At 39.8% G+C, this 24,537-nt stretch overlaps 1 protein-coding gene across 4 annotated transcripts in view; it reads left to right on the forward strand.

Moving 5' to 3' along the window:
* LOC127444492 (glutamate receptor 2-like) overlaps positions 1–24,537 on the forward strand; it is a 44,118-nt gene that overhangs the window by 16,301 nt on the left and 3,280 nt on the right. The window contains exons 4-15 of one of the 4 annotated variants that reach the window (XM_051703866.1): positions 3,711–3,907; positions 4,776–4,829; positions 5,577–5,735; positions 5,898–6,065; positions 6,154–6,258; positions 8,889–8,996; positions 9,087–9,293; positions 11,832–12,199; positions 12,743–12,941; positions 14,709–14,956; positions 16,752–16,866; positions 21,035–21,250. In XM_051703866.1, the coding sequence (XP_051559826.1) occupies positions 3,711–3,907; positions 4,776–4,829; positions 5,577–5,735; positions 5,898–6,065; positions 6,154–6,258; positions 8,889–8,996; positions 9,087–9,293; positions 11,832–12,199; positions 12,743–12,941; positions 14,709–14,956; positions 16,752–16,866; positions 21,035–21,250 (2,144 nt within the window). Of the gene's footprint in view, positions 1–3,710; positions 3,908–4,775; positions 4,830–5,576; positions 5,736–5,897; positions 6,066–6,153; positions 6,259–8,888; positions 8,997–9,086; positions 9,294–11,831; positions 12,200–12,742; positions 12,942–14,708; positions 14,957–16,751; positions 16,867–17,307; positions 17,423–21,034; positions 21,285–24,537 lie in introns of all 4 variants that reach the window. The other 3 variants (XM_051703864.1, XM_051703867.1, XM_051703865.1) reach the window with 3 other exon arrangements.

The following is a 24,537-nucleotide window of genomic DNA, read 5'->3' on the forward strand; positions in this document are numbered from 1 at the left end:
GTGCTAAAAGGGATTTCTTTTTTTAAATACCACATATAAAATGTCCCTACTACCTGGAAGATATCACTGAAATAGTTGGATTGAGAATCAGATCTGTCTCTGAGACAGACCTAGGCTATGTTCAGAATAGAATACAGTTTGCATACCCTGGCAGAAAATGTGAAATTTTGGCATTGATTTTGAAAATATGACTGATCATGCTCTTTTATTTAAGGATAGTGATCATATGAAGCCATTTATTATCACATAGTTGTTTGGCTTCTTTTTAAATCATAATGATAACAGAAATCAGGGGGCCTGGTTAGCTCATTGGTAAAATATGCTGGCTACCACCCCTGGAGTTCACTAGTTCGAATCCCAGGGCGTGCTGAGTGACTCCAGCCAGGTCTCCTAAGCAACCAAATTGGCCCGGTTGCTAGGGAGGGTAGAGTCACATGGGGTAAACTCCTCGTGGTCACTATAATGTGGTTCGTTCTTGGCGGGGCACATGGTGAGTTGAGCGTGGTTGTCGCAGTGAATGGCGTGAAGCCTCCACGCGCTATGTCTCCTTGGCAACGCGCTCAACAAGCCACGTGATAAGATGCGCGGGTTGACAGTCTCAGACGCGGAGGCAACTGGGATTTGTCCTCCGCCACCCGGACTGAGGCGAATCACTACGTGACCACGAGGATTTAAAAAGCACATTGGGAATTGGGCATTCCAAATTGTAAGAAAAAGGTGAAAAAAAAATAAGATAACAGAAATCACCCAAATGGCCCTGATCAAAAGTTTACATACCCTTGAATGTTTGGCCTTGTTACAGACACACAAGGTGACACACACAGGTTTAAATTACAATTAAAGTTTAATTTCCCACACCTGTGGCTTTTTAAATTGCAATTAGTGTCTGTGTATAAATATTCAATGAGTTTGTTAGCTCTCACGTGGATGCATTGAGCAGGCTAGATACTGAGCCATGGGGAGCAGAAAAGAACTGTCAAAAGACCTGTGTAACAACGTAATGGAACTTTATAAAGATGGAAAAGGATATAAAAATATATCTAAAGCCTTGAAAATGCCAGTCAGTAATGTTCAATCACTTATTAAGAAGTGGAAAATTCTGGATCTCTTGATACCAAGCCAAGGTCAGGTAGATCAAGAAAGATTTCAGCCACAACTGCCAGAAGAATTGTTCGGGATACAAAGAAAAACCCACAGGTAACCTCAGGAGAAATACAGGCTGCTCTGGAAAAAGACAGTGTGGTTGTTTCAAGGAGCACAATACGATGATACTTGAACAAAAATGAGCTGCATGGTCGAGTTGCCAGAAAGAAGCCTTTACTGCACCAATGCCACAAAAAAGCCCGGTTACAATATGCCCGACAACACCTTGACACGCCTCACAGCTTCTGGCACACTGAAATTTGGAGTGACGAGACCGAAATAGCGCTTATGGTTGTGACCATAAAGCTCTATGTTTGGAGAGGGGTCAACAAGGCCTATAGTGAAAAGAATAACATCCCCACTGTGAAGCATGGTGGTGGCTCACTGATGTTTTGGGGGTGTGTGAGCTCTAAAGGCACGGGGAATCTTGTGAAAATTTATATTATTATTTTTCATAAAAGAAATCTCACTAAATTAATGCATTAAATTGACAGCCCTAAAATTAATTAATACTTTATTAGGTTTAAATATCACCTGCCACACAGCACGGCTATTTGCACTCCTAGAGTCTGATGGAAACACAGAGATTGAAGACAAACTACACCCCTTGTCTTGCTGCAGTGGCATAGGGTGTAACGATGGTTTAGATGTGCATTTTTCATTCAGACGATCTGGATTCGATTCTGCCTTTTATACCACATTTTCCCATCCTGTTTCCTGTATATAATACCTTAGAAATAAAATAAAAGTTTGCGACCCACTGAATAGCGCGGAACTACTTCCGTGAACTACTTAATACTTCCTTTAATACTACTTATAGTAATAAGTAAAAATGAATATAAATGTTGATTTCCTCACAGTGATTTGGTCATGGCGAAGGTCAGGGTGTTGAGAGAAAGGTTTGATCTGGGTATAGTAATATTGTATTAACCATGTTTTTTGGCAGAAGCCATAGTTGTAATGCAATTAAGTATAATATATTAACCATGTTTAATTTTGTGGTTATTATGAATTTACTACAAAATACCATGGTGATACTATGGTTACTGTAGTAAAACTATGGTGAGTTTTTGTAAGGGAAGGTTAGGGTTAGGTTTAGGGGTTGGTTTAGAGTGTCTGTGGGACTAAGTAAACACAATAAACATGCTTCAGTGATGCCTCCTATACTGTATGTTAGTATTTAATTAGGGGTGCAAATAGTATCTGCCACTATTTGCACCAGGTTTGCACCAGAGTTATTACATCTACAGTATATTGCTAAATGCACTTAGTGCAAATTGCCTCTGCCTAATATGTCATTTGTTTGAGACCATGCATTAAAAAATCTTAGTTTATGTAAAAGTGATGCATGTGCATTATCTATCTAAGCACTTCAGAAAACGGTGCATATTCTCTTGTTCATTTCAATCACATTTGACATTTTGTTACATCTCAAGTATTTTATAAACAAATACATCTCCATTATGATTCGATCAGTCAATGTGAGCCCGCTCTGAACAGTCTTCATAACAAATATATTCCCCCACTTAAGAAAATATATTGTAGCGTGCAATGATAATGCAGGAGACCAATCTCAATAACGTTTTCTTTTATTAATGGCTGTTGTCGGACACAGCCATACTGTACACGGTAACTGGAGAACTTCACTTAAAACAGCGTGAACCCCAACTGCCCACATCTCCCTGTTATCATGTCATAATAACAAATCTTTAACTTGGATGTTGGAGCTTCTCATGTGCACTTAAAGCTGCTCTACGTAACTTTGTGCTCTCTAGCGACATCTGTGGTTGAAACTTAAAATTGCAAGCAATTTGCGGAAGAACACTAAACGTGATTCGTGTTTCCACACTGCTCTTCTGGCGGATGAATCATATCCCAGCATTAAAGCAGGTAAACAACTTCGCCAAATGGATAACTGATAAACATCCATCCAGATTGTTGCGATGCTGTCTGGAACAGTGTGAGTGTGACTGAACTGTCATTTCTTTCTTCTTTTTAACATCTACTCGCAAACTAAAACAGTGCTTTACCGCTATCTGCTGTTTACATGGGAACGAGATAGCCGGCACTTCTTTCCTATGATCACGAACGTGACGTAATGACACAAGGATGTACATCATAAGCCAGCGATTCCATGCCAAATCGAGCCCGACAGCTCAAAATACAAATAATTTGTATAGGCTTACCTTAGTGAATCGGGGTATGGTAAGGACATTGTTTTGAACACTGATCGTTTATGTACTCAATCAATAATGGCATTTAATGCTACAAGTTCTCATATGACCTCATCAATTGCATGTGCGTGGCACCCAGTTATCATCTTGAAAACCAAATGGTTATTTTGCCTTTTTAATTAAACTAAATGTAAACATGTTTCCCAGTCTTATCAAATAATGACTCAAAAACTTTTTGTAAAAAAATGTCTTTGGGGGGCAGGCTTTGGAGAGAGAGTGTGTGGTTGCAGTTAGCAAAATGGCGGAAGCCAAATTGATGGAAATTTTTATGGTGACATTGATGTAAGGCAGTCACAGACATCTCTCTCTCTTTCTCTTTCTCCCTCTCTGTAGGCTTGTCTACCCTGCAGGCAGTGCTGGACACAGCATCAGAGAGGAAGTGGCAGGTAACAGCCATTAACGTTGGAAACCTGAAGGATGAGTGGAAAGACGAAGCATATCGCTCCCTCTTTCAGGACCTCGAAAACAAGAAAGAGAGGAGAGTCATCCTAGACTGTGAGCAGGATAAAGTCAAGGACATTATGGAACAGGTGTGTTGCATACTAAAAACATGTGCACACTTGTTAAGGCACATACATGAAAGGTCAAGAATGTATTTAGAGTAGAGTTCTTCACGGGGCCAAAAATTCATGCCTGAACCCACAGAGACCCGGAAATGTAGTACCTGGACCCGAACCGGACCCATCTATTATTTGAAAGCTTGGACACGTACCCATGCAGAACTGAGAAATGACAGACCCGGACCCAAACTGGACCCGTCTATTATTTGAAAGCTGGGACCCGGACCCGGCCGGGAGACACAGACCCGATCGATGATATCACGGTGATGGATGACAAACATGACTTGTTTAGAATCAGCTTTGCAGTTTTTTTGTATCTTGCATAAGATAACTTCGACTGTTTGCCCTTCTGAACTATAATAATGATTGCTCGCTCATTGCCACGGCTGCTAACGTTAGCATTGCTAATTTGCTATCGTGTGCCTTAACTCCGCTCTGCCTCTGACGTCACTCAGCTCGTTGTGGCTCTGATCCGTTTTTCACCTTATTTCCCGGCCCACACTTTCTCAGCCTAATTTTACAATGTTGCAATGTCACAACACGCAGCACCATCATCATCAGTGCTGTCTGATTACAGCTGGGTCTTCTCGGATCGACTCGGGCATTACACATAATGTTAAACAGACCTGGGACCCGCAGCAATAGAATGGGACTCAACCCGGACCCGGCTGACAGTATAAAACGTGGATCCGAACCCGTATGGGTCCCAGGTCGGGTCTCGGGTCCTCGGGTTAGGGTGGACCCGTGAAGACCTCTAATTTAGAGTGTGTTGTACTGCATATTAAATTTAAATTAAACTGCTCGTTTGAAATAAAAAATGTTCTTGCCTTCTCCACAGGTCATAACAATTGGTCGACATGTGAAAGGATATCATTACATCATTGCTAATTTTGTAAGTTTTCATTGTATGCATTTTTAATGCTGTCTAATAAAGGGATAGTTCACCCAAGAATTAAAATGGTAAAACCAGTTTAATTGCTTGGGTTCTATTTCTGTGGCGTTTCACAGGGTAGCCCCACCCGCCATGAAATCTCAATGATCTAAAATCCCACTTCACATAACTGTACATTGAACATCAAATATGTTCTAATCCACCCCTGGAGTTCGCTAGTTCGAATCCCAGGGCATGCTGAGTGACTCCAGCCAGGTCTCCTAAGCAACCAAATTGGCCCGGTTGCTAGGGAGGGTAGAGTCAAATGGAGTAACCTCCTCGTGGTCACTATAATGTGGTTCGTTCTCGGTGGGGCACGTGGTGAGTTGAGCGTGGATGCCGCGGTGGATGGCTTGAAGCCTCCACATGCGCTATGTCTCCGTGGCAACACGCTCAACAAGCCACTTGATAAGATGCGCGGGTTGACGATCTCAGACGCGGAGGCAACTGGGATTCGTCCTCTGCCACCCGGACTGAGGCGAATCGCTACGTGACCATGAGGACTTAAAAGCACTTTGGGAATTGGCCATTCCAAATTGGGAGAAAAAGGGGAACCCCCCCCCCATATATATGTTCTAATCGACTGTTATGATGCAGTATTTTTGTATTCAGAGTGGACAGACAAATTGGAATTTTCGCATCAGCCCATTTAGACTGTGTTAGTGTGACATGATTTATGTTATTTTTAAAAATGTGTGTGTTTTTTAGGGCTTCGTGGATGGAGATTTGTCCAAGATTCAGTATGGGGGAGCAAATGTGTCTGGATTTCAGATTGTGGATTTTGACGATCCGCTTGTTGCTAAATTTGACCAGCGTTGGGAGGCACTGGAGGAGAAGGAGTACCCTGGAGCAGACAGCAGAATCAGGGTGAGTACAGCTGACTGACATGTAAGGCAGTGATATTTTTATGATCATAAAGCTAGTTTCTTAAAATATCTTAATAATTTTGCTGGCTAAAATGTGTCCACTTATGACAGATGAATGGTGGATTATATTTTTGGGGGTGTTTATATTTCCTCTTCCTTGCAGTACACTTCTGCTCTCACATATGATGCTGTGCAAGTAATGACAGAGGCATTCCGCTTCCTGCATAAACAAAGAATTGACATTAGTCGCCGTGGCAACAACGGAGACTGCCTGGCCAATCCTGCGGTGCCCTGGGCCCAGGGGGTGGAGATAGAACGTGCTCTCAAACAGGTCTGCTATGCAAACACATGATGAATACTTAATATCTGTGTTTGATAACTTAAAAGCATTTTATTGGTGTGTACATTTGTCTGCTCAGGTGCGTGTGGATGGATTGACTGGAAATATTCAGTTCGATCAATATGGCAGAAGGGTGAATTACACAGTCAATGTGATGGAGCTGAAGAACAGTGGCCCTGTGAAGGTAACGCAGTCTGAAACTAAAACTGCATTTAACATGAACTTGAGTACTCTATCACCTACATTCACAGTCAGAAGTTTGGACTGTTATATATACTGATATATACTGTATATACAGTATGTTTGGTTATTATATTATATTATATTATTAGTAAATCATCAAAACTATCTATAACACAAATGAAAGCATGGGATTTATTAAATGATAAATAAAAAAGTTAAACAAATCAGAACTATCTTTTATCTTCTTCAAAGTAGTCATCCTTTGCCATGATAACAGCTTTGCACACTCTTGGCACACTCTCAACCAACTTCATGAAGTGCCACCTCAGATGCTTTTTAAACAGTACACCATGTATGCTGGGCACTTGTTGGCTGCTTTTCCTCATATCAGGCTCCACTCATACATGAAAAAATAAATATAAAAATTAGCTTGGTAAAGAAATTTGGAAACACTTTACAATAAGGTTCCATTCGTTAACATTAGTTAATAAATTAGGTACCATGAACAAACAATTAACAATATATTTTTTACAGCATTTATTAATCTTTGTTTATGTTTGTTAATAAAAATACAGTTGTTCATTGTCAGTTCATTGTTAGTTCATGGTGCATTAAAGGGGTCATGACATGCCTTTTTGTTTAGTATTTTAATATGTTCCCTGAGGTACACTGGCGGCCAAAAGATTGGAATAATGTACAGATTTTGCTGTTTCAGAAGGAAATTGGTACTTTAATTCACCAAAGTGGCATTCAACTGATCACAAGGTATAGTCAGGACATTACTGATGTAAAAAACAGCACCATCACTATTTGAAAAAATTTCATTTTTGATCAAATCTAGACTGCAGCCATCACTCCAACACCTTATCCTTGAGCAATCATGCTAAATTGCTCATTTGGTACTAGCAAATCACTTGCCATTATATCAAACACAGCTGAAAGCTATTTGGTTCGTTAAATGAAGCTTAACATTGTCTTTGTGTTTGTTTTTGAGTTGCCACAGTATGCAATAGGCTGGCATGACTTAAGGTCAATATTAGGTCAAAAATGGCAAAAAAAAGAAACAGCTTTCTCTAGAAACTCGTCAGTCAATCATTGTTTTGAGGAATGAAGGCTATACAATGCTTGAAATTGCCAAAAAACTGAAGATTTCATACAAAGGTGTACACTACAGTCTTCAAAGACAAAGGACAACTGGCTCTAACAAGGACAGAAAGAGATGTGGAAGACCAGATGTACAACTAAACAAGAGGATAAGTATATCAGAGTCTCTAGTTTGAGAAATAGACGCCTCACATGTCCTCAGCTGACAGCTTCATTGAATTCTACCCGCTCAACACCAGTTTCATGTACAACAGTAAAGAGAAGACTCAGGGGTGCAGGCCTTATGGGAAGAATTGCAAAGAAAATGCCACTTTTGAAACAGAAAAATAAAAAGAAAAGGTTCGAGTGGGCAAAGAAACACAGACATTGGACAACAGATAACTGGAAAAGAGTGTTCTGGATCTTAACCCCATTGAGCTTTTGTGGGATCAGCTAGACTGTAAGGTGTGTGAGAAGTGCCCGACAAGACAGTCACATCTATGACAAGTGCTACAGGAAGTGTGGGGTGAAATGTCACCTGAGTATCTGGACAAACTGACAGCTAGAATGCCAAGGATCTGCAAAGCTGTCATCGCTGCACGTGGAGGATTTTTTGATGAGAAGTCTTTGAAGCAGTAATAGTAATTTTTCACGTTATTAATGTCCTGACTATACATTGTGATCAATTGAATGCCACTTTGGTGAATAAAAGTACCAATTTCTTTCCATAAGACAAAATCTGTACATTATTCCAAACTTTTGCCCGCCGGTGTACACTTATAACCTTAGTAAAGTTTATTGCACAAAAAACATTCATATATTTGTAAAACATGATAATTTTCCACCCTCATTCTGACCCTCTGTCAGAAACGCTCTGTTTTGGTGTTGCTTCTCCCTTAAGACTTGACAGTAAATGTACACTGTTCTGATTGGCTCTCTGCTCTTGACTGACCTGCTCTCTCCTTGCTATCTCACTGCTCACCGCTACTGGGCGGGGCTACGGAGGCGATTAAAGGTAAAGTAGGCATTGATATGTTATTGTGGAGGCGGTCAGATGCAAATGTCTACTACAGTGTGACATCACAATGTGGAGGAAGTAGAGAATCAGTCATTTTGGCAGTTTGGTTTCAACCAAAGCATCTTTTTACAGTAAAGGGGAAGTTTTGAGTTCTGAAACTTACAGTATGTTTTTAAACTACAGTGAACTCTTCAATGTCAAAATATCAAGGAAAATTGAATTCCTCAAGTCATGACCCCTTTAACTAATGTTACAACTTTTGATTTAAAACATTTTTTTAGTCATGTTGAAATTAACCTGAACTAAGATTAATAAATGCATAATAAGTATTGTTCATTTATGTTAACTAATGTTGTTAACTAATGTTAACAAATGGAACCTTATTGTAAAGGTGTTTATAGAAATTCATACTTCATACAGTTTCAAACTTTTTACTGGTTGTGTATGTTAAAGTGAACATTCCATCATTTGTGTTTTGTGTTCTATTCAAAAGTGCACTTTCTATGTCATGAATGTGTTAATTCTCTCAGATTGGTTACTGGAATGAGGTGGACAAAATGGCAGTCACAAAATCCGACCTTTTTCCCAATGACACTATGGGAATGGAGAACAAAACAGTTGTTGTGACAACAATCCTGGTAAGTGATTTTACACTTTGTTTAAAAAACGTTCTATATTTGAATGTATGTGGCTATATTTCCATGCATTGTGCGTGCATTTTTTTGTAGGAAGCACCGTATGTAATGCTGAAAAAGAATGCAGAGTTATTCACCGATAATGATCGTTATGAGGGATACTGTGTGGACCTGGCCGCAGAGATAGCAAAACATTGTGTGTTTAAGTACCAGCTGAGGATTGTGGCAGATGGAAAATATGGCGCACGAGATGCTGAGACCAAGATCTGGAATGGCATGGTTGGGGAACTGGTGTATGGGGTGAGAAGCAGAGCACACACATACACACATATACACACTCCCACATGAGTGAGCTGTGGAGAAACACTGAACACCAGCTCCAAGAAACTACAGGAAAAACACAGGAAACCTTTGCTGAAAAGACCGGCATAGCTTATAACCAACATATATTTTAAATGTGATTATGGTGTGCTGGATTGCTTCCACTAGGTTATTTAACCACAGGTAACTGGCCTGCTCAGTTGTATAAATCAGCAAGAGTGCATTAGTTTACCATTTTAACCAGCAAAAATATGGTTCTTTACTAGCGGAGATGGAGTCAAGACCAGACCCTTAAAGACCAAGACCAGTACCAGACCCCCTAAAACCTGGAGCAATACCTGACCCCTTAAAATCCAGAGGAATTCCAGACCTCCTAAAAGCCACAGCAATACCAGACCACTTAAAACCCAGACCAATACCAGACCCCCTAAAATCCAGAGCAACACTAGACCCTCTAAAACCCAGACCAATACCAGACTCCCTAAAACCCAGAGCAATACTAGACCCCCTAAAACCCAGACCAATATCATACTCACTGAAGCCCAGAGCAATACTAGACCCTTTAAAACCCAGAGCAATACCAGACCCCTTAAAACCCAGAGCAATTCTAGACCCCCTAAAACCCAGACCAATACCAGACTCCCTAAAACCCAGAGCAATACTAGACCCCCTAAAACCCAGACCAATATCATACTCACTGAAGCCCAGAGCAATACTAGACCCTCTAAAACCCAGAGCAATACCAGACCCCTTAAAACCCAGAGCAATTCTAGACCCCCTAAAACCCAGACCAATACCAGACTCCCTAAAACCCAGACCAATACCAGACTCCCTAAAACCCAGACCAATACCAGACTCCCTGAAACCCAGAGCAACACCAGACCCCCTAAAACCCAGACCAATACCAGACTCCCTGAAACCTAGAGCAATACCAGACCCCTAAAACCCAGACCAATACCAGACTCCCTAAAACCCAGAGTAATACCAGACTCCCTAAAACCCAGAGTAATACCAGACCCTCTAAAACCCAGACCAGTGCCAGACTGACTGAAAACCATGAGCAATACCAGACCCCATAAAATCCAGAGCAACACTAGACCCCCTAAAACCAGACCAATATGACTCCCTGAAACCCAGACCAATTCCAGGCCCCCTAAAATGCAGAGCAATACTAGACTCTCTGAAATCCAGAGCAATACGAGACCCTCTAAAACCTGGAGCAAAACCAGACCCCCTTAAACCCAGACCAATACCAGACTCCCTGAAACCCAGAGCAATACCAGACCCCTAAAACCCAGACCAATACCAGACCCACTAAAACCCAGACCAATCCACAGTTTTCCTGACCAACCTGGACTGTTTTCTGGTTCCGGTCTCCGTAAGAAGCAATGTAAAAACTACAGAAACAAGCAATCCAGATGGAGAACAACCATTTTAAGTGTTATTCTGACTTGTGCAGTTTTTGGCTGTCAAAACAACTTGAAGTAGTTAATGATATCAATGTAATTAACCTTAGGCCATCGCTTCTTGTCATCTACCCACTCCTTAAACTATGACGGATGAGGCACTGTCAAAAGACTGAGGTTTTTTTTTTTAATCTGGCAATTTTTACAAATGTAATATGTTAAACATCACATTATCCCGTAAAAACATAACACTGGAGACCGGAAAACAAAAACACTTCGATGTTCAGGAAAATATGGACACCAGACTTCCTGAAGCCCAGAGCAATACCAGACCCCCTAAAACCCAGACCAATACCAGACTCCCTGAAACCTAGACCTATACCACACCCCCTAAATCCCAGAGCAATACCAGGTCCTCTAAAGCCTAGATCTAATCCCAGACTGGACACCTCAAGGCCCAGACCAAGACTTACTGGTGTAAGAACAAGGCTGTCCATTTTAATGCAGTGAAAATGGCAAATAAAATTATATATAAATAAATTCTGCCTATTATTTCAGACACTGAGTAACTTTGTACAGTGGCATAGTATTCAGAGCCACAGAATTGTTGCAAAATCTTGATAATTGTGAAGATACCACCCCAACCTGACCACATTGGAAGTCAGACTGTGGTCTTGAGAACTTGATCCAGACCAATACTAAGTTCTGAGACCCAGACCAAGACAGCAATTAATGAGACCTGGACCAATACCAAAGCTATGTTTATTGTATGACGTCTCAAGACCACAAGATCAAGACTGCAATTCTATTCACTAGCTTATCCAAAAAGACCACTTCGGTCTGCCAGCTTCACCAGAAAACTCATGCTGGCCAAATACTGTAGCATTGCCATGCTTGTTCAAAAGCTAGACCAACCCCAAACCAGTAAAACTCAGTCTAGTCCAGGGAACTTTATGCTGGTCTACGCTAGTCTTTTCAACAGGGTCTGAAACTACAAGACATATTAAAAAAATACAGCAAAAATTGGAACAGAAACCTCACACTGACTAACATATTTTTTTGTGTGTTTGTTTCTCGCTCACTTAATTCATTTTCTTTTCATTTTTGACAGAAAGCAGACATTGCTGTAGCTCCTCTAACCATAACTCTGGTCAGAGAGGAGGTGATTGACTTCTCTAAACCTTTCATGAGTCTGGGAATATCCATTATGATCAAGAAACCGCAGAAATCCAAGCCGGGTGTCTTCTCCTTCCTGGACCCATTGGCCTACGAGATCTGGATGTGCATTGTATTTGCCTATATTGGAGTTAGCGTTGTGCTCTTTCTTGTTAGCCGCTTCAGTCCTTACGAGTGGCACACTGAAGAGTTTGAGGACGGGCAACTGGGGCCTAGCGAATCTACGAATGAGTTTGGCATCTTTAATAGTCTCTGGTTTTCTCTGGGCGCTTTTATGCAGCAGGGATGCGATATTTCGCCAAGGTTGGTGCGTGCAGTGGGCGCTAATGCTAGCTGGCTAGCGCGTGGGGTGTGTTTTCGGCTTTGTGCATCAACAGTTTTCCTAAAATATCCGTGGTTTGTTTATGTTCACACTCCTGCAGCTGTTGCTTCAAATAGATGTCCATGGAAATAATCTAGTTGGTCTTTAGTGTTCCATGGGGAAGAAGGGAGAGCTAACACAGGATTAGAAATGTTTGATGGAAGTTGAGATTTAAACTTCGCTTGGACATTTCTTCTGTGAACATGTACTCACTCGGTTGGGAACAGTAAGGTGCACAAAGTCGCGGTTTCCTGCCCTCTTGGAGTGGTACCGTGTTTCGGCTGCATATTCCCCATTCTCTCCAAAGTGAAGGGGTCTACAACATGACTAATAATGTTCTGTCTTTATTTACTGTTTTTATTTCTTTGTTTCTTTCTTTTTCATTTTCATTTTTCTTTATTTCTTTCGAGCTCAAGTTCATAAATACTGTTTCTGTTGGTGTGAGCTTGTGTGTGTGTGTGGCTGACTGTGTTTGCTGTGTGTAGGTCCTTGTCTGGCCGTATAGTTGGTGGTGTGTGGTGGTTTTTCACCCTCATCATTATCTCCTCCTACACGGCAAACCTGGCTGCTTTCCTCACTGTGGAGAGGATGGTGTCACCTATTGAAAGTGCTGAAGACCTGGCCAAACAGACAGAGATTGCCTATGGAACACTGGATGCAGGCTCCACCAAAGAGTTCTTTAGGGTGAGATGCTGGAGCTGGGCATTGTTGGGGTGATGCTAGGGGGATGGACATTCTCATTCAAGAGAACATTTGATTGGACAAAAATCTGTGGAATGCGAGACAAGTAGGGTAGACCAGGTCGGGGTTGGTTGTCACATTTTTCATTCTTTTTTGAATATCTCTGGAGGAAAAAACATTAAGATACCAAAACTAGGTGCAAATATAAGTTAAGTTCTAAAAACCTTCAGTGTCACCAAATATTTACTGACTTTAGATAATTAATTATTAAAGTTATGTTGTGCAGTTATGCACTGGTTGTGGGGTTAGTTGGCACAGTGTTAAAACTCAATGAACACCAGAGACTATTTAGCAGAGACGAGCCACTTCTTTTTAAATGAATGGGAGAAATTGGAATGCCCAACCAAGAAGCTCTAGTGCGTAACGGTCAATGGATGTAGAAAGGAAGTCCCGCCTTACAGGTAAAAAAAACAATCACCTTTTAGATAACAGACATCACCTGTCAATCAACTCGCTAACACGCATTAGCTATACAAGCCGGGAAATTTGTGTGTTTTAGCGTAAAATTAGATAAAGAAGCACAATTTATGATTCCAATATTATCAAATTTTATTGCTTTTTTGAAATATGTTCTTTGATTGTAATATTGATCAACCATTTTTGAGATTTCGGTGACCTCCCATTCAAGTAGATAGGAGCTGCATTAGCATGACTGGAAATAGCCTCCCGAGAGCATTCCAAAGATGGCCGACAGTGAACTGACTTGCTAGAAAGACTTTGGTGAACACTCAGTGTTAAAACTAAGAGTGAAGCAACACAGAAAACCAACAATAGTTTATTTTTAAACCAGGATTACAGAACTCATCAAAAGTTTTTTCTATATCATTAATGTGAGTAATGATTATGTAATTCATATGACTAAATTAATATGATTATGAATAATATATGATACATTTATGGTTTGGCATCAATATGATTTTTTTTGTGTGTTTTTTTGTTGTTGTTTGTGTTTACTGGTTCAACAAAATGTGAACGGTTTGTCTATATTTTTAATTCTAGAGTGTAATATATCATTACAGGCTTGCTAATGTGCCCAATTCTGTGTATTTTGCCAGATATTCCAATCAGTGTCTTTTAATAATCCCAGATACAGCATATAATTACTACTACCCCAATAATCAATGCATGTGATTAAATTTTAGATTCGAATATCTGCTCATAGTGAATTTTGTCAACATTTACGAGTACACTAGCATATAGAAGGCCTCAAAGCTAACACATATGGAATCAACAAATCTCTAATTTTGATTTGATGGGGTCTTTAATATCAAATGTTCTGATTGGCTATTATTGTGCTGTGTTGTGCAGCATTTTCACTCTCAGTGTGGACAGACAAATTACTTGTCATTTAGTTAGGACAAAGTGGGGTGACAGTTGCACCCCTTTTGCGTGTTTGTATTTCAGTGCAAAAACCTGCATCTTATTCAATACAGTGCTTGGGCATGTTTGCTCAGTTGCCTGATCTGCATAATTCTTTTAGTGAATCGGTCACCAAACCAGCACGACAGCGTGTGCAAATAAATGGCACTTTTACCAGGTGCAATTCATTCTTCATTCTTGGATCTAATAGGAGAATGTTCGTACAATTCCCCCTCCTTCTGTCTTTGTCCTGTCATAATAATCATCATTTCCTCACTATCCAGATTCTAAACCTCTGCTTTTGTTTTTCTCCATATCTTTGTCTCTGTCTTCCTTTTTCTCTTTACGCAGAGATCTAAGATTGCTCTTTTTGACAAGATGTGGCAGTACATGAAGAGTGCGGAGCCTTCTGTGTTTGTTAAAAACACAGTGGAAGGTGTTTTGCGTGTCCGAAAGTCCAAAGGCAAATATGCTTACCTTCTGGAGTCCACTATGAATGAGTACATCGAGCAGCGCAAGCCCTGTGATACCATGAAGGTCGGAGGGAACCTTGACTCTAAAGGCTACGGCATCGCTACACCCAAGGGATCTGCTTTAAGGTGGGTGGAGTAGTATAACAATATGGCCCATGTTGTTATAGTATCCCACCTACCCTGATGTAGGCCGGGGGTCCCTCTTTAAAATGAGGTAAACTAGGTAAACCAGCATTGAGTGTAGGGACAGATGGTAACTTAGGCAAAAACAGCAGTATAGCGAGTTACCAAGGCAACTGCAGAGATAGTGAGGTCCTTATAAAGCCTAGCTGACAGCTGACAAGGAGGTTACCTAGCAACTAGGGCTGGGCGATATAGCAAGATATAGCAAAAAACGAAATCATTATTTTTCATCCTTTTGATGCAATTCAATACATACCTCGATATGGAGTTTGAAATCCTCAATACTGAATATCTCGGTATAATTTTTTTCAGAGTAATTAAACCGCCATTGTTGCCAGGTGGATTCAGAATGTTTAATCTAAGAGCGAAAACAGTAAAAATCTAGTTCTCAGCATAAACACAACAAAGGATTGTATTTAACAGTTTTCATTTATATGCATCAATATAACTGTGCATAGTAATTAAAGCAGTATTCATCTACATTTAATTTTACTAAAACATTTTAATATATGCAAGACAGCTGAATATATGCCACAAGACTTACATTCACTTTTTTGTGTGATGACTCAAGCAAGTACTGTAGTTTTGCATCAGTTAATTGAAATGGACAGTTTGAACTGAGTCACATATATCTCGGAAATATCTCACTCTTGACACTTAAAGTAGCGAGACAAGGAAGGATCTCAAAACTAGTCTAATGAATCTTTTGGAAACGTAATGGCCAAATTAAAAGTTTATTAAAATCGTTGCTATTTTCATGAGGTTGCTTAATTGTGTATTGCCAGCAAAATCATTGTGAATATTCAATATTTTTCCCAGCCCTGTTAGCAGCCTGTTCTCTTTGAGAATTTTGGCATAGAAGATGCGATATAATGTTGTCTAAAACAAATTGTCAATATCTTGAAGTCACCAGTAAGATTAATATAACCTCATAAAAAGCTTTAAGCTTAACGAAGTTTAAAATATTTGTAACAGGTCACTGAACGTTGTTATAAAATGCACTTAAATTAAGTATAAAAATAATAGATTGTGATTCTTCTCCAGGAACTAAAAGTTACATTCCAGCTCAGTGAATAATTGAAGAGAAGGTTTTAGATGCATTATTTCGAACAGTCCACAAATTCAGAGGATTACTCATGTTTGCCATTAATAGGTTTTATTGAATGCATGTTTGTAATGTTTGAAGCAATGGCCTCTTGCAACCAGACTGTTGTTATGACAGAAGCCATCACTAATTGATAATCACTAATTAATCAATGCATGTGATTGAGCACTTGGAGTTTGAATGGTCACTGCATTTCCGAATGATTAAGCTGATGTTTCAAAGTCTGAAAACACAGTACTGTTACTTGATAATGAATGCAGATGATGATGCACTGTTTGAACTATGCATGCCATCTCTTTTGATTCTTCTAACCAGATTTGTCTGCCTCAATGGATAGATTTCTGCTAATTGATTTGAGGATCTGTATGTGCGCTAATGTGATAATTGATATTATTTCTGATCCTCCTCTGTTCTAGCCTCCTGCCTCAAGAGTTTTAGATTTCAAATTTAACTCTTACTGCTCGGCCACCTTATAGTTTAATGGGTTGTTTAAAGTCATTTTGATTGGTTGATTGATGGTTTGCCTAACCCAATGTTCCATTCATTCATTCTATGCGACCTGTGGGGGGCGTGGCCCGCTGCAGCCCCGCCCCCTCATACTGTCTGACAAATATGTTTTATCATTTGTTTAAGAAACGCGGTAAACCTTGCAGTGCTAAAACTGAACGAGCAGGGGCTTCTGGATAAATTGAAAAACAAATGGTGGTACGACAAAGGAGAGTGCGGCAGCGGAGGCGGGGAGTCAAAGGTCAGACCCGTGCTCGGGACTTGGGTAAAAAATGAAATGAAAACTTGTAAATGAGTAGAAAGCATTATCAGTGGTCCCAAGCAACGAGCCATGTCACTTGATCAAACTGATTATAACCATCACTTCCATTCAGTAATACACTGTAAGGGCTTTCTGCTCTAGCATGAAAGTGATATTTCTCTAGAATGTATAAAGACATATTCCCAGTGGTGTAAGGCTTGTAGGCGGCCACTGTCTCTGCTTCCTGCTCACGGCGATGAGTCTGTGCACATCTGGCACGGCAAAGCCGCGTTTGCCGACTGCCAAATGGAGCGCAGACTGCCGATCGCCACCACGCTCAGGGCTGAATCATTACCAGCGCTGTTAGCGAGTGCAAATGTTACTGACAATAACATAAAATAACATTGGTAATGTTATTTATGTTATTTCCCATACGCGAAGAACACCAGTTAACCTTGCAGTATTGAAACTCAGTGAGCAAGGCATCTTAGACAAGCTGAAAAACAAATGGTGGTACGATAAGGGAGAATGTGGAGCCAAGGACTCTGGAAGTAAGGTCAGTCACTGCAGGGAGTGTGTGTGTGCGTGTCTGATCTATCACTGGCAGGGATAGAATGTGCTTGTCTGTGTGTATGTGTGTGTGTGTGTGTGTGTGTGTGTGTGTGTGTGTGTGTGTGTGTGTGTGTGTGCATGAAAACACTGTCTCTGTTTGGGTGATTTAAACCCAAGCATCAGCACACTGTCTGTGTATATGTCTTTGACCCTGTTTACACCTGGTATTAACATCTCAGGCAATCAGATCACAAGTGATCAGTGGTAAATACCGGTGTAGCCTACAGGGGGTCCAAAACATGTTTTGAACTGACCAAACCACATTTGAAAGTAGTCAGAAATGCATGTGACTACATCACATTTGTAGTGTAAACACTAATTCGTCCAGATAACAAATAAAAAACTGCCTGTTTGCTCGTCAATCAACCATAAAGCTAAAATCGAGGTTTTAAATTTTGCAGATTATGTGCGGCTTTAAAAGATATGACGTCGTTTTAGTGCCATGTTTAAAAAAAAATCTAGATTTTGAAAATACGATTATAACATGATAAGAATAAAGTCATAATGTTTTGAAAAAAATTAAAATAATAATAAAAGGCCTTTTTACAAGAATAAAGCCATAATGTTTAAAAAAAAAATATTGTAACATTACGAGCATTACATTAGTTATATTTTGAGAATAAATTAAAAATTGGGATAATTAAGTAGCGGCATGAGATGAAAGTAGTAATGTTTAAAGATTATAGTCATAAAATTAGGATATTAAAGGCATAATATTGTTTGAAGAAAGTACATTTCACAAGTTCACCATTTCATGTAGTCTTGGAGCGTATTAACCTCGTGCAACCCCACGTCCACATGTGTGGACGTTGTATTTTGTCTTCGCTATACGCAACGCATAATTTCAATGAATTAAAACCGACTGAATACTGTTCACAAGACTCTACACTGTCATTTAAGGGTTAAACTTCTGGCGCACCGTGTCACGTGACACAAAAGCATGACGTCGATTTCCAGGAAGCGCTACTACGAGCGCAGGACCAACAAAAGTGCCTCTGGTAAGAAACCCCTTTACGTTTTTTTACTGAAACCTGTTTGGTTGTAAAGAGTAGCGTCTCTAGTTTCGTTGATATACCACTTTGAAAAATCTGTTCATTTTTCGTACGTCAGCACGCTGATAAACATGATATCCACATATGTGGAAAATGGGACCTCATTCCCTCAAAAGTTGAAAAAAACATAATTTTCAACATTAACACATCTGTGGGTAATTTTGCTTAATTTTAATATACATTTTGTTATTGTTTTATTTTGTTATCACTGTACAATACGGTTCTAGTCATTAAAATTAGTAAATGCATTCCTATATATTTACTATGCATTTTCACATTGAGAAGAAATGCATTCATGCAAAAGCTGAAAAAGAAGGTGCATTTCGATCTGTTCTGAGACCAGTGCAGACAGACAGCACACTGGAGGTTAAGTCATTCACTAAATAGGGAGCAAGGGTGTATCCCAAAGCTTTCTATGCAGCTAAGTGCATTCACTCCTAGCATCTGACCAAAAGTTCAATTTCAGTCTGCAGATGATGTTTGGATCACTCAACATGTTTGGCAGACATGTGACAATGATAATCAGTACATAGATTATTTTAACATAGTTGGCAGTGATATGATGATGCTGGACATTACTTAAGAATAAGAATGATTTCTTCAGCTTTATAGAAAATCAGCTGTAATATCTGTAACATCTCAAAAAACATGAATAATCAACACTCCTAGACACATAATAAACTATTTTATAAAAATAGAAAAAAATCGTTCTATAGACTTTCTATAGCTTGGTATTACTTAAAATTTCACAACTTAGTCCTGCTGTCCACATATGTGGACATCGGTTTTTGCTCTAGAAAAAAATAAAATAAAAAAAATATATATATATATTTTGCTTGTTTATTAGGTGCTACTAGTTACAAATCTAAAAGGGAAATGAAAAATGCACACAGCAGTCACATGGGGGTCTCAGGAGGTTAAGGTAAACGGATTTTGCGTGCTGTCCATAATGGAGCACAGGATTGGGGTTGAACTCTGAGGTCCTCCCCACCCAGGACTACCTGTCTTAAGCAAGAAAAAGAAAAACAATTTCGAAATAATAATTGGTGTAGGCATTAGGAAATATAAAGATGGAAATGGGGAGGTGGAGGGATGCCGAAGCCGCTTATATATACTAAGGATATGATTGGCAGGCCAAGATGAATAAGCTCCTCCTGAATTTAAATTTGGAATCACAATATTACGGCAAAGGAGTGATTATCTCAATACGAATAGCCTCTTTTGTGCAATCTGAAATGCCAACCTGTGGTTGACTTTAAGAGTATCCATGCTTTCATCTGCATCTACATCTGCTCCACTTTGCTGTTCTCCATCACTTTGATGTCACTTTCTTTATGACCTTATTTTTATAATATTACAACCTTAATCTCGAAATGCTACGACTTTATTCTCGTGACATTCTGACCTTATTCTCAAAACACTGCTCCTTTAATCTCATAATGCTGTGACTTTATTCTCACAGTATTACGACTTTAGTCTTGTAAAAGGCCTGTTTTTAAATTATTCTTGAAACATTACGGTTTTATTTACATAATTGTTATTCTAGAATTCTTTTATTTATTTGATAAATTTTGATTACATCAAAAATTATGGGTGGTGGGGGGGGGGGGGTTATTTTATTTTAAAGTGGCATTTAAATTGTCATTAAAAAAAAAGAAAAAAAAACATCCGATCTGTCTGTGTGTGTGTGTGTGTGTGTGTGTGTGTGTGTGTGAGAGAGAGAGAGAGAGAGAGAGAGAGAGAGAGCGCGCAAGTCCCTTACACAGATTTACCACCGCATGAAACAGAGCCTGACCTGTGTACAAATCAATGATGCCTATACAAGCAGGGATGTGATATAAACATACATTAATGCATGCAAGAGACACATAGTAAATACATAATCATTATTTATCTACACAAGTGCATTTCACACACTCAGAAACACACATACTCATACCTGTATAGGCTCAGAATATCCTTGTGCTCCTTTTCTGTATTTATATGTGCTTTATTGTCCTGTTCTTTTTTTTTACTTACTTTTTTATCTCTTTTACGCTCTCTCTTTCTCCCTCCTATCTCTATTTCTCTCTCCCTCTCTTTCCCATGCGGTCTCTCCTTGTCCATCACCAATGCTGTAAATGTTGTTTGTATATTTGCCTATTACTTCAGCTGTCTTTAATTGCAATTCTGTACGTGGCGTCTTTTTCCTTCGTTATGTGCACACACTACACCGTACTTTGTCCTAACTGTACTTCCGTAGACATCTGCGTGTTCTATGTGATTTACTAATACACTTACACTCAGTATACACACACATATACTGCTTTAATGTTTAAATATTGTTTGGTCTGAACTGTTTTTTATATATTTGCAGTCAGTAACTAGTAATCTAGCACAATCTAGAGAAGTTACATTTTATATCGTAATCAATTAAATTAAAATACATTCATAATCAGCAGTATTGATGTATTGTCATTTTTTCTATCCCTTATTTTTGACCTTTGGCCTTCAACCCCTTGCAGGAGAAGACTAGTGCTCTCAGCCTGAGTAACGTTGCGGGAGTCTTCTACATCCTGGTGGGCGGTCTTGGGTTGGCTATGCTGGTCGCTCTGGTGGAGTTTTGCTACAAGTCTCGCGCAGAGGCCAAGCGCATGAAGGTTGCCAAGACTCAGGCTCTAAATCCCTCCTCTTCCTCGCAGAATTCTCAGAATTTTGCTACTTATAAGGAAGGGTACAACGTTTATGGGCTGGAGAGTGTTAAGATCTAGTGGGGTAGGAACGGCAGAGAATAGTCTATTCACAATTTTTTTGTTTCTTGTCATTTGTTATCCTATGTCAAATGCCCCAACGCCACTGCACGATTCTTCAGGCATCACACTGACATGCATTTGTCAAATATTTAAAGGGGTCATATCATAATCATAATCATTTCATTTTTTTTTGTTGATAAGGTTTAGTTTGAGGTCTGAATTGAGTTTGACCATGACCATTTCCTTCCCCCTCTTTGACCCTTAGGATATAGCCATTTTCTGCTTCTTTACCTTAAAGACATCTATGTATGATTGATTATTCCTGGTTCAGTGCAAGTTAAGCTCAATCGACAGGCCTAATGTTGATTACCACAAAAATTTATTCAGGCTCATCCCTCCTTTTCTTTAAAATTAAGCAAACATCGAGGTTACATTGAGGCACTTGCAGTGGAAGTGAATGTGGCCAAATTTTGGATGTTTAAAGGCAAAAATGTGAAGCTTACCATTTTATAAAATAACTTTAATTATTCTGTTAAAACTCATGTATTATTTGAGCTGTAAAGTTGTTTAAATGGTCATTTTTACAGCCATTTTAGGGTTTAGTGTTTGTTGACTACATCGTCATGGCAACGAAGTTGTAAAATTGGCTATAACTTTACACATATAATGTTAGTACATGATTTTAACACACTAAAATCATGTTTGCACACATGTTGTTTATGTCTTGTGGCTATACTTTTGAAACAGTGAGTATTTTAACATTCAGAAACTGGCCCCATTCACTTCCATTGTAAGTGCCTCACTGTAACCTCGATATTCGCTTTTTTTTAAGAAACGGAGGGGCAAGTCAAAATACATTTTTGTGGTAATCAACGTTATGCCACAAATGCTGTCGATTGGGCTTAACTTGTAATAAATCCGGAATATTCCTTTAACGTAAACAGGAAGCAACGCTTGCTCACAGGTTTGCTGTTGGGTCCAATATAGTCTACCTTGTCTTATAGAATCATGTTACTCTACCTATATTTTTGCTAAATGGTATGTCGCTCATAGTACATATCATGGAATAAAAACTAGAAGTGCTACTGTAACCAGTACTGCTCGACCTGCTCCGAGCGGTATTCGAACCGGTGTCAGCCCGCATGGGGGGCGGGTGCGCTAACGAGGAGGCTTAAGGCTACAGCCCCTAGCGTCAGTCGCTAGTGCACCTCTTGAGGCCAGGAGAGTGAGGTTTACACATACCGCACTGCTATCACGTACCAGCTGGCTCCCGTTCCATTACAACAACAATTACATTTATTCACTTTCACACAAATCAGTTCATAAACACTTGTCACACTGTGCTATCTTATGACAACAAAAATGTTTTACTAGAGTGCATGACGTCTATGCCAATACATTTTAATGCTAGCATTGCATATCCAACTACATTTACAAGCCTGTTCAAGTATGATCAAATTGCACAATGGCTCAACTGAGAAAATGTCACCATGGTCATGTAATTTTCAGATCAGGCTGAATATAGTTGGCGCTGCCCATTCCTTATAAGCCAAAGTTAATAACGCTGTGATCTTCTGAAAGCATATGTAGAGCAGCAGGTGCTAGACACATTAAGGAACAGCACAATATTTGATCAACTTTTGCATCCTCCTTATGACTGGACGGATTAAGTTTCTGAACACTGAATAGCTATCATTCGCCAACGTCAGAAATGTGTGTCTAACTGTTTTTCATATCTTTGAAGCTTAGTTTCTATAGATGATCTGTTTGGACTGAGGAGGAAGTTTTTTGTTCTGAAACTTACAGTGTTTTCACACAGAATAACAAACTATTTTAAATGATATTATGATATTACCCCTTTAAAAAGCTAAATGTGACATGATGGTTTTGGTGAACTGTGCATATAGGCATATCTGATCAAAAAGATTAAAGAAATCATGTAAAGATGGACAAAGGATAAGGAGGGTAAAATGTACAAATAAGAAGGGGGATGAATGAACAGAAAAGATGGATGGTTCATAGAGGCTCATTTTGATCAGTGATATCATTCTCTTCATCATTGACGTCGTATTTTTCGTTTGTATATCATCATTGACACTTGCAGTTGTTTGTGGATTGCCTTCACGCTTGTTTTTGATATAAAGCTCTGCCATTTGGGTGAAAAACCCATTAGCTGTCAGTCATTCTCCACCCCATCTGCTCTTCATGAAACATTTACAGTTTATATAGATGTAATAGATTTATAAAATATACAGTGGGCCCAAAAAGTATTTGGATGCATAATTCAAGTGGCATCTGCAAACAAATGATCCTAGAGCTTTTCTCTTTAATATATGAATTATACACTATATTGCCAAAAGTATTCGCTCACCCATCCAAATAATTGAATTCAAGTGTTCCAATCACTTCCATGGCCACAGGTGTATAAAATGAAGCACCTAGGCATGCAGACTGCTTCTACAAACATTTGTGAAAGAATGGGCCGCTCTCAGGAGCTCAGTGAATTCCAGCGTGGTACTGTGATAGGATGCCACCTGTGCAACAAGTCCAGTCGTGAAATTTCCTCGCTACTAAATATTCCACAGTCAACTGTCAGTGGTATTATAACAAAGTGGAAGCGATTGGGAATGACAGCAACTCAGCCACGAAGTGGTAGGCCACGTAAAATAACAGAGCGGGGTCAGCGGATGCTGAGGCACATAGTGCGCAGAGGTCGGCAACTTTCTGCAGAGTCAATCGCTACAGACCTCCAAAGTTCATGTGGCCTTCAGATTAGCTCAAGAACAGTGCATAGAGAACTTCATGGAATGGGTTTCCATGGCCGAGCAGCTGCATCCAAGCTATACATCACCAAGTGCAATGCAAAGCGTTGGATGCAGTGGTGTAAAGCACGCTGCCACTGGACTCTAGAGCAGTGGAGACGCGTTCTCTGGAGTGACGAATCACGCTTCTCCATCTGGCAATCTGATGGATGAGTCTGGGTTTGGCGGTTGCCAGGAGAACGGTACTTGTCTGACTGCATTGTGCCAACTGTGAAGTTTGGTGGAGGGGGGATTATGTTGTGGGGTTGTTTTTCAGGAGCTGGGCTTGGCCCCTTAGTTCCAGTGAAAGGAACTCTGAATGCTTCAGCATACCAAGAGATTTTGGACAATTCCATGCTCCCAACTTTGTGGGAACAGTTTGAGGATGGCCCCTTCCTGTTCCAACATGACTGCGCACCAGTGCACAAAGCAAGGTCCATAAAGACATGGATGAGCGAGTTTGGTGTGGAAGAA

This window comes from Myxocyprinus asiaticus, chromosome 8 (assembly GCF_019703515.2).
Source record: "Myxocyprinus asiaticus isolate MX2 ecotype Aquarium Trade chromosome 8, UBuf_Myxa_2, whole genome shotgun sequence".
NCBI lineage: Eukaryota > Metazoa > Chordata > Actinopteri > Cypriniformes > Catostomidae > Myxocyprinus > Myxocyprinus asiaticus.